The 11,581-nt window shown below is 38.2% G+C and overlaps 1 protein-coding gene across 1 annotated transcript; it reads right to left on the bottom strand.

Annotated features, from left to right (window-relative positions):
• Window positions 1-2,817: 2,817 nt before the first annotated feature.
• On the bottom strand, window positions 2,818-11,569 carry LOC103460995 (probable phospholipid-transporting ATPase VD). The gene is made up of 3 exons (XM_008403310.2): window positions 9,590-11,569; window positions 5,223-5,572; window positions 2,818-3,032 (listed from the first exon to the last, which is right to left on the bottom strand). Exons 2-3 carry the CDS (start codon window positions 5,489-5,491, stop codon window positions 2,834-2,836), a joined length of 468 nt encoding a protein of 155 aa, XP_008401532.1. The 5' UTR covers window positions 5,492-5,572; window positions 9,590-11,569; the 3' UTR covers window positions 2,818-2,833.
• Between the last annotated feature and the right edge of the window lie 12 nt (window positions 11,570-11,581).

Genomic DNA, 11,581 nt, shown 5'->3' on the forward strand with positions numbered 1-11,581 from the left:
CAGTCGGCCGCTCCAAGCTATACATTGGTCTACTGCGGCAGTGAAATCCAACCTAGAGGTCTGTGATTCTGAAATACAACCCTCTTGTCTTCAATGTTCTATCCAAGGAGTAGTTTTCATCTAGAGTTTGTTCTTCCTTTATCCGGATCAGATTATTTTGATCTGTCCACCACATCCTGCTGAAGCACAGAAACACCGGGAAAAGGTTGGATTGGAAGAGTTACTGGCATGAATGACGCGCTTCAGTGCCACTCCTCCACAGAGCAAGACCAAGGTTCAACTTTTACAGCCACCTCCGAAGACCGATAGATAATGCAACCAAATGTAACAAACAGAGTGCCAAACAGCTGAAAAGGCCACGTGCTTCCAATTACTTTGAAGAAACTTACCAAAGATCAAAGCTGCAGATCTACAGAGATGGCTTTCATTAAATACAAAGCTGTAGATCAACTGTGACTTCCTGACCAACATAGAGAAAAAAGGAAAACCAACTTCCAGGAGCTTAGATGGGGATAAAGGTATGCTTAAGGATCACTTTGTAAGTCTTTTGTTTCTTTAAAACTGAACAAGCAAGATCCAGATTTTACCCATAAGGATCCTTTCCTACTTTCTTGAGTCTTTAACCTAACCTTCCTTGAGTCCATTTTTCACCTCCACCAAGAGAACTTCTCAAGAAAAGCAGTCCAGAGAGAATAAAAGCATTTTTGTAGACACCCTCAATGCACAACGGATATTGCAATGCTACTTTAAATTAAGAGTCCAAGGAAATCATGTTGATACCCAATTTTGACTCTCTCATTAAAAAGATTAGATTGTTCAAGATGCATGCACAGAGGTTTTAAAAAATGTTACTTTGACATCATCACTTGAATGTCCAGTGATAGCACTTATAGTGTGGAGTTCTTAAGTTGTCAGAAAAAAAAAGAACAACAATTTCATGTGCTGTGGCAAGTATAGCGTATCACAGTCCTACCCCTTCAAGCATGTTCAGCTGTCTGAAAGAAGCCTGAAAGAAGTTTTCTCAACGTTACAGGAAACATTGAATTGGTTTGTTTCAGGACACAAAAATTAAGATGCGGAAATTGAAGAAGCCCCATCAATAGACCTCAATAAGAGGAAACTGTTTAAAACTACAATTTTCAAAATGAAGTAAAGCTCAGCCGTTTTAGAGAAAACCAACTACTTTGTGTAATGCATCTTTGTGGTAAATATTTATTTTCTTACAAAATGTGAAACATTGGTGCTGCTACCCAATGCTTTATTCTGAGAAAAGAGTCCCAAGACATACCTTGCTATTTGGTACCTTACCTCAAGCAAACAGAAGTCATATTGAAATCAATTTGCAGAAAAAATAAATACATATAACCATTAAATAAGATTTAAAGCAACTCAAACTCCGACATTTCATACCAGCAATATTAGTTTTTCTAAACCTTTTCTCGTGTAAAATTATACATGGTGAGACTGCAAACTCTATTAGCAAATTGGATTAGCCATATTGCCCATTCAGCCAAGAGCAGTTTCATTTATTGTAACAAGGTGGTAGATTACAGTGCAAACTGCATGTTGTGGTGAAAACTACTTAAAACCAATTGAAACCATAAGCAAGCTCTCACAGACTGCTTAAGTGCTTTCCTGGCTTAATCTTACAGGCTATTAGAAACATCTCTCAGCACTGAGCTGTGAAATTGTGGGATTTGTTGTCCAGACCTAAAGTAATGAAACTACAGCCTTCGTCAACCACATAAACCAATCCATAATCTTTGATTAAATTCTAATATCTTTGGGGCAGAAAGATGTGCACACAGTAAGAATACAACCAAAAAACTTTTCTTATTTTATAAAATGTGCGACACTTGAGGCAAATATGATGAACTACTTCCAAGAGTGCTGCAGGTGCATCCTGCATTTTTCCTGTATTTCACCTCAAAAAGTAATACATCAGTACAATAAAAGGTTCGTCACACCAAATTTACCAAAAATTATCAAGAACTGTAATTAAATTTGCAATATAAAACCAGGGTTATCTTCTTGGTGGCATAAAACCCTGGATGAATTTCAATTTTTTACTGCTAAATTCAGACACGGCAGTATCTGAAAAACAGCTCTAGATGGCATTAACATGGCTTTCAGTATTCAAGTAAGGAACCTTGGTCTCATGACATGTAACTTAGTGAGTTTCCAGGACTTCCTTTTATAATCTCTGTAAAATTCAGATCCAGATAAACTATTTCAAGTAGTGTTGCATATATATGCGATCAAGAGGTTAAAAATAATCCAGTAAAAGGAGAGATTATATTACTCTAATTTCAGCTTCTCTTCATTGGCTTCTTGTTCATTTGAGAAAAGAATTTAAAATTCTCCTTCTTCCATATGAAGTCATTAACAATAAAGTTCCATAAAACATCAGGGATTTGATTGCTCCATATGGTCCTAACATATCGTTCTGTTAGGACCAGAACAATAAAGCATGATCTTTTCAAGTACATGTATTCAGCCATTTCATTAGTCACATGCATAAAGCATATTCAGTTCCCCAAACATTGTCAGACAGCAAACATTCACCTAAGATCTTAAAGTTCCTGTTGTAGCTTTGTTTCAACCACCATTTTATTTTATTTTATTTTTTTGCTCAAAACGAAACAAACTAATTTCAATTTCGGCTCATGTTTTAATTCAACTGTTTCACTTTCATTTAAAACATGCTACTTTAAATTTCCACTTGAAATAACACAGGCTCATTCATCTGCAACATTTGCTCATTCATCTGCAACATTTCTAAACTGCAAATGCTTTGGATGGAGGGAAGTAGAAGATTTGAGTTTGGGTGAACTCACCCGCAGAACACGCGCACCAAGTTGTTGTTGACCTTCTTGTCGAACAAGTACCGTCTGTAGTCCTCCAGTGCATCTTTGATGGCGATAACCGTGAGAACCACCAGCAGAGGGATCATTGTGATCTCCTTCTCAAAGGCCTCCACCACGGGAACCCAGTTAAGCAACGCCAGGAACAGGAAGTAAAGGTTGGCCGCCCTGTGGAGACCAAAGGAACATGTTATCTTGAAGGACTGTGTAGTCAGTGGGACCATCAAGGAGGGTGGACCAGGCTATAGGGGTGAACATTTGTTCATCATGATCAATTTCTTGTCATGGTAAGACTTTTGATTTACCACTGTCACAACAAATTCCAATTTATAGAAAACCATAAAATTGTCTGTGTTGTCGATTATCATTTATGCTATTTTCTCTGCTGTTTATTCAATGGGAGTATCAATAAATATTGATAAATTTGAAAATATAATTAAATACAGCTAGTGTGTGCAGTTTAATGATACAAATTCATTAAACCCTACGGTTTGTTGTCCTGAAGAACCTTTTTACAAATCCATGTTTTCAAGAGCGGTATTTGATTTTGCAGGGCTATGATGTCCGAGTCATAGTTACTACTGTCACATTTATCATTATCAAATGATAAATGCTATTGTGGCAAAACTGTAAGCCATTTTACCCATTACAACCACAAATTGTTATTAACATCACAACGTTATCAAATAGGGAAAAAAAAGTAATTAGAACTAAATGACAGATGTATTAAAATGTACTTTATAAAAACAAATCTGAAAAGTGTGGTGTGCATCTCAATGAAATATTACTCTCAACAAAACCCAGTACAGCAAATTCCCTTTGGAAGTTACCCAATTAATAAATGCAGTCCAACTGTGTGTAATTTAATCACAGTGTAAATCCAACAGTCTGTGAAGGCCTCAGAGGTTTGTTAGAGATCATTATTTAACAATCAGGATCTCAAAGAGCTAGGAACATAGCACACAACAGAGAGACAGTGGTGGAGAGGTTTAAAGCATAGTTAGGTTAAAAACAATATTACAGGCTTTCTTCTTCCAGAGCATTTCCCCAGCCATCTTCTGAAAACAGAAACGGTATGATACAACCACAAACCTCCTGGGACATGATCATACAGGAAGGTGTTCATAACTGCATTTTTGGCCTACATTAAAAACTGGGAAGAGGAATGAAGCTAAATGGAATGCAATCCTGCAAAGAAAGATTTTAAGAGACTAAAAGACATGAGACTGGGGCAGAGGTTGATCTTTCAAGACAACACTCTTCAACATTCATCTAGAGCTGTAAGAGATCAAAGCACTTCCCTGTACCTAGTGAAAGTCCAGACCTAAATCCAACCGAGAACATGCGGGAGAACTTGGAACTGCTGTTCACAAACACTTCTTCCCCATTCTGACAAAGTCCAAGTTTACCTTAAGAACACAGATCTGTAAAACTTTCAGTTTCTAGGAAGGAGTTCAGGTCATCCTGAGCTGCAGTGACACTCCAGCTCCTCCTGCCGGTTCTCAAGGCATTCTCAGGTCAGACTGGAGATACATTTCCATCCTAAGTCTCTTTCTTTAAGCATTCACCTAGCTTTTTAAGGGTTAACTGTGGGTTTGTACATATCTTAAAGTCTCCTTAAGTCAAGTGTGTAATACTTCCTATACGTTGGTTCTGGAATGACTGTGCGGAAAACTAAGTATTTTGGTGTCTTAGTCCTGATTGTTGGCATGATGGGACAGGAGATGGTTTGCTGGATAACGTTTCTCTGATCCGTCTTGATAAAGAAGGATCTGAGACAAAATGTTCTGAAATTTATGTTTAGTCTACATTTTAACCCTCAATTAAGGTAATAAGATGTGGATCATAACAGAAAGAATAACATACAGATAAAAAAAAAAAAAAAGCTTTTCCATGGGATGACTGAATTCACCTCAGAGACAAGGTGAGGATTCTCAATTCAGAAATCAAATCCAAGGTTGGATGAAATAACTTTTCAAACTTTCTGACACAGCTAATTATCTGTTCAGATTTCAGAATAAGTTCTTACCGAAGTAGTTCAGACAGACCTTCCAGCGCAGCTTCCAAGCTCATCTCATCGAGATCATAAAGTTTTTCCTTCATTTACAGTAACTGCTTTATCAAATGACATGTTTTATGCAACCTTTAAACTCTACAAACTTACATTTTTACAACTTCCTGTGTTCTGTTTGCTAAATGGAAATTGTACACCAAAAAAACTGTACGAGCAAGCTTGTACAGCCAATATTCAGCACAAACCTCTTAGTGACATTTCATTTTAGGATATTAGCAATGTATCTTGATTATATTAGCATTGATTCCACTTTTTGTCCAATGTCAATATCTAGAATTACTGACCTGTGGAACTGCTGGAACAGGTTCATAGGGATAAATGTCAACAGAGTGTATTTCGTCGTGCGGATGCCGTTGCCCTTGTACTTCTTGGACATGGCTTCATATTCCTGCTGGTGGGGGCCGTGGCGGGCCAACACCGTCCTCCTCCTGCCGCTGACCCTGTGAGGGGAGCTTTTGCTCGGAAGGCCATCAGGCGGAGAGTACCAGCCTCGCTCTGAGTCTACGGCCAGAAGCTGCCGACAGCGATGTCGCACCCAGTGGAAGCGCTCCATCTACGCAGCCCGAGCTGCGGCCGGGCCCCCACTCCCGCGTGGAACTCCGGCTTCTTCCTCAACTCTCTCAACGACGTCCTTCTGCGGACGTAAAACAAATAAATCTGTTTAAAATCCTCTCTGACATTTTGATTGACCTGGTCTAAATCAAGGTTGAGTGTTAAATAACCGACACACATTGTCACCTACAGAGAATATTCACGAAGAAAGACAACACAAAGTTCTAACAAGTTTTGCCTCAATTGCGATGTGACACAATCCGCATCAAAATGCATTTCCCTTTTCTTCTTCCCTTGTTTCAACACAATGACAGCATGACCTCGTCTAGAACAAAAGGTGTTTTCATTTATTTCTGCATCCAACAGAGGAAGACAGTTCCTAGAATAAAGACGATGTAGGCAAACAGGTTTCAGCTACAGTAAAGAGACAAAAAACAAGGAAACCATCTTGGTACAGGTCCTCCACCTGAATACAGGAGTTCTCATTTTTAAAGAAGGCTTGATCAAGCATTGAATGCATATTATGTACTGTGATATATACTTTACAGTATAACATTTTGTATTGAATTATATTTAAGCAATCTTGCATACTAATCACATTTTCAGAAAAACTGTATTTTGGATTTTTATTTTTTTGCAATCTTTGTAAAATGAGTTTTACTTCATGATATTCTAAGTTTTTGAGATGCCCCTGTCTACTGTCCCTCCAATACAGTAGAGGATTAGGGTAATTTAACAAAAATAATTCTGGAATTAAAGTCTAAATCTTTAGATTACATTCTGAATTCTTAGAAATCTGAGATCAAAGTTTGAATTCTGAGATTAACTACAGAATTCTGTGAAAACTGTCAGAATTCGTTTTTTTTCCCCAAAAGCTCTAATACCCTTCTATATTCAAATTACTCCATCAGTTTTATTCATCTTTCCCGTTTTCTCATATTTTACAGAAAAATCTCAGGTTCTCACGTGGGAAATGGTTGCGGTCGGATTTTTTCCCTGCAGCGGTGACAGTACGAACAGAATAGCAGCAGCCCTTTCAGTCATATCATATGATGAGAATTTAATGTCTTTAGTTGCCATCTTGGCTGCAGAACAAATGACATTTTCTTCTTCAAGTCCAAAGCTCGTCTAGGTCAGAACTCTTTGCAGCCGTGCAACAGGCCAAACCTGCTAACCTTCACTTATGCCATCTGCTTTATTTACAGATGACATAAGGAAAATTCTTGTTTGTGATGATCACAGGAAAGGAGTGCTGAAACGTCTCCCCTCCCCCAATTCGCAGCACAGCTTAATGTTTAAACTTTGGAATATTTTGGATATGTCAATAAAATGCTTTACTGTGAAAATACTAGCCCTGTAGTATTTTAAAACCTACAATAAGACAGCATTGAAGCTAAATTGATTTATAATGTCTTGAGGTCTATTTTAAAAACTTGATTAAATTAGAGATTTTTCCAAATGGTTAAGAATATATATTTAGACAAACATGTAAACATCCCTGTTAGTATAAGGTCAAATATCTCCTAGAAATTTGTACCCCTACTTTTTGCTATGTAGCAATAGCTAACATTCTGACATAATTCTGGCTTAATAGTTGACCGCTCATTTTGGTTGAAGTGGTAAAGTTCAATTTCATTGGCAGGCTTCTTGGCATTGACTCAGCTTTTAAACAAAGTCCATAAAGGTTTTATCTCAGACCTGTAGGAATAAGTTTGGGTGTATGTTAGCATATGTTGTCCAGTTGGAACACTCAGTTTTGTTTATTTTTTTTCCATTTAGAAGCTTATTTGAGGTATTCCTTCTTTAGTATTCCATAAGCTAGAGGCAATGCAACTAGCAGTGAAACAGTCCCACAGCATGAAGCTTCCACCACCTTGCTTGAGAATTGGCAAAGTGTTCTTAGGTTTAAGGCCTCACCTTGTCTTCTTCCAAAGGGGGACCACTGTTGCCAAATCAGTCAATTTTAGTGTCATCTGACCATTAACATTTTGTTCAGAAAGAATTTGGATTCTCCATTTTGGTTAGTTGAAATATTTTTGTCAAGCTGAAGGGGTAAATTCTAGAACAGGAGATTTTTATTAATTGTAACCCTTATGTTCAATTAGATGAACTGATCATCACAGAAATGGCTCTTTCAGACTTTCCCCAACTTGTGTTAATGTAAAATTTTTCTTTTTAGATCTTCACCGATCTAAATTGTTCCGAGTTTGGCTAAGTCGAATGAATGCTGTCAAACTCCACGAAGAGAAACTGTCATCATGATTAATAACCAATTCCTCCCCCCAACTCACTGTTTGGGTTTCAAATGTTTCAGGTCAAAGTCAGTAGGTGAAGTTCTCGACAGAATTAAACCATATTAATCCATTGAGCACTAAGTAAAGGATGTGAGTTCTATCTTTGGCAAACCAGGCTTACTGGACGTAAAGCAGAACTGAAAGAGGATTTCTGAGAAGTGAAGCCAGTGTGGTCACAAGATCAGTTGGGTTTATCTTTGCAGTTCTGAGACTGATTTATTAAAACTGGTGATAAAAAACAGCTTTTCCTTCTTATTATCAGGAGAACCTGACAATAAAACAGTCATTGGGAAAAGGTTGAATCAAAAGACGATTCTGGTTTATTTCTCCTTAAATAACAGAGGCCGACATATCTGAAGCCAAGGCTAGCAGATAGATAAAAGCCTCCAGATAATCTGAAGTTAGTTCTTTCATTTTTTATTTAACATGATCCAAAGTTCAGCAACGGGTCTTTGTTATTCTTAAACCTTTGTTTGCATTGGGATTAGGGTTCAGCATCAGCAAACAGCACACCCTATATCATTTACAGAGTATACCAACCTGTTCTGGATGCTCCAACATCCAGAACAGCTATGAACTAGATGCGCATTATTTACTATGGTTGCTTTTCCTCTCAGTTTCAGAATAATATTTGATTTCTACCTTTTTAAGAATAATTTGATAGATAAACATTTAAATAGTAGGGATGTGCCATGCAATAGTAATTTTTTAACTTTTCCTCAATTTGTCATGTTATAAAAACAAATTTCTATATACTTCATCTGGATTTTGGCACAAGGTAGCCCATAATTGTAAAGAAAATTATATGTGTATTTTACTTATTTTGTGGATAAAATTAGAATGAGTGTGGTTTGTATGTGCATGTTTATATTTCGTACCCTTTATGCCCCTCCAAACTCATTTAATTAGTAGAGTTGATGTGTTTTTTCAGCCATTCTGTGAAGGTCTGAGGTTTATTAGTGAGGAAATAACATCTGAAGGCCAAAAGATACAGCAGGCACATTACAGATTAAGCTCTGCAGATGTTTAGGATAGCCTTTGGAGGAGAGATGCACAACTCAGATGTAAAAACCTGTTGATACAACAACTATTTGTTGCAAACTCCACAAATCCTGTCCTGAAGGACGAGTGGCAAGAAGAAAGGCATTGCTGAAAAAGAAAGTGACAAGCCATGTTGGGGACAAAATAAAAGAAGACGCGCAGATCAGATGGCAATAAAACGTAATATTTTTGGCCTGTATGAAAAAACACTATTCCTCTCATAAGCAACAATAGGGAAGCTGGAGATTTCCCTTCCACCAAGCCTACATTCAGTTAAAGCAAGAGCATATTCGATAGAACAGCCCAGTCAAAGTCCTGAACTAAATCAAGATGAGTATCTGTGAGAAGACTTGAAAATTACTGTTTACACATCCTCCATCCAGAACAGCTGAGTATGATTTATTTTGCAAACAAGGGAAGGGCAAAGATTTCATGTACACACCTGACAGAAATACTCCGAACAATCTCTTAGAGAAACTGAACTGAAACTACGCATAAATTTGCCAAAGTCCAAATAAAGAAAAGAAAATCTCTAAAAGACCCGCAGGAAGTCTGTAAACCTCGCACCCCTTTCAAAGATGTCAGGACTTTTTCATGATAACAGCTTTCCTGAACCTAAAGGACGCTGTTTACTTCCAGGACAGTCGGAGGCCTGCTGTCTATCACTTGAATTGCAGCTGTGAACAAAACAAACTTCACAGCCTCCACTCATGTCTCCCTCCTGGAAACCAGCTTCCCGTTACCCCTTACTCCTCCTTACGTACCCAGCTGTTTGTTTCCATCCGTGGCCGGTGGGCTCGACGACTGCTGTCGGCTGGATCTTTTATGTCACATCTCTGGAGTCGCAACAAAAGGACAAAAGACTTGAAACTAAAAGAAGCAGGATGCAAGACACGTCCCCCTGGTAAATAAGTGGTGACGAACACGCTCCTCTCCTCTTTTTGCGGGCGGGTTTGCAACTACTTGAGCTGGTACATCCGGCGCTTTGTCTCAAAAGGCAATGAGACAGCTCCTCTGTTCGGAGAGGAACTGAACAACGCTCTATTTCCCGTGACTTGAAGGTTGACGGAGAGGGGTGGGGGGGGAACAGTATTTTTTCCTACTACAAGTGAACGCGGCTCGTCCAGTCACGTGATAGAGATCAGCTGACCAGAAGCAGCTCGGCGGAAGAGGGTGAAAACATGATGGAGATTCTGAGCAGAATATCAGCAACAGATTGCGTCAAAGTGAGCATGAAACTTATTTGAGTTATGATTCATGTTTGATAAAATATGTGTGAACAGATGTTATTAACCTGATTTATACTTTAAACTATGAGATTCTGACGTTTTGTTTCCAACCTAATGTGATTGAAGTCAGTATTTGCAGAACCACCTTTCACTGCTATGATCTGTTCTGTTTTTAGGCACATCTCCAAACGGCGTTTCACACCCCGAGACTAAAATATTTGCCAATAGTGTTTGCAAAATATCTACAGCTCAGTCAGACTTGCGGAAAACAACAACGAGATGTATGTGTGGACTTTGACTGGTCCATACATCGCAGTTCATTCATTCTAACGCACAAATGAACTGCGATCTATCTATCCAATTGTCATTCTGACTGTACTGTTAGGGTTGTTCTTCTGTTGGGAGGTGAACCTCAGTCCAAGTCTTAAATATGTTGTAGCTTCTGTGGTCTACCAGGATTGTCCTGCATTTACCTCAGACTACATGATCTTAACTGCTCAACTGTCCCGGATGACAAAAAGCCTGACCGCAGCATAATGCTGACGTCACCCTAAAGATATCAGTGTTCAGATTTTTGTGTATTCTTCATTACTTCCATTCATGGATGCTAAAACTTAGCATTTTGTTTACATTTTACTAGAGAAGCTTTCTTCCCGTCACTTCAATAGAGGGCAGATTTGAGACATGGATCAATAGCTGCCCCGAGTTTCCAACCAGAGGTGTGGATCTCTGAAACTCTTTCAGGGTCACCGTGGCTCTCTTAGCTGCTTATCTGAATAATGTTCTCCTTCCCTGGCCTTTCTGAGGTGTTCACAGTTAGTTCTGCGTCTTGTAGAGGTTTTCCTAAACAAATGGGCCAGTAGATCTCGAGGACATGCGAAGAAATAAATTCAGCTATTTGAATAAGCTGTGTGAAAGCAGCAGAAACACATCATTTCCCTGGTTTAGATGGACGATTACGTCGAGGCAGGTTGGCAGGAGGTAGATTGAACAAAGCTTTGTGAGACGTTCAAAAATTGGGATATTGTTTTACAACTTAACTAAACTTTAAATTTCTCCACAACTTTATTCACGACATCTGTATTTTTAAATTTTTATTTAGGAGAATGCAATCTTGATTTTCCTTTCAATTCATAAGTATGCATTAGTTTGTGGTGATAAGATACGAATTCTTAAAACAAAATTGCTGATATTTGTGGCTATATTGTGACACCTTATGAAAAAGTTGAAGCAGTATGAAAGCTTTTCCAAGCACAGCAGGTACGGGTGAAAATGTACACAGACTTGATACTTGATCATTTTTGGAACATTAAAACATCTACATGTCTAGAAACAATTAATTCAAACACCTCCTAGAGTCTTTTGATTAACTGATCAGTGTTTTACCAAAAGATACTGATTTCAGCTCTTCTTGTAATCAACTACAACTCATTCAAAGTCATATGTAAACTTTGATTTAATTTAATGTAGGGGTGTTGTAAACGATTATTTTAGTAATCGAGTAATCTATAGATTTTTCTTACGATT

The sequence above is a fragment of the Poecilia reticulata genome, unplaced genomic scaffold (genome assembly GCF_000633615.1).
Source record: "Poecilia reticulata strain Guanapo unplaced genomic scaffold, Guppy_female_1.0+MT scaffold_433, whole genome shotgun sequence".
NCBI classification, from domain to species: Eukaryota; Metazoa; Chordata; class Actinopteri; order Cyprinodontiformes; family Poeciliidae; genus Poecilia; species Poecilia reticulata.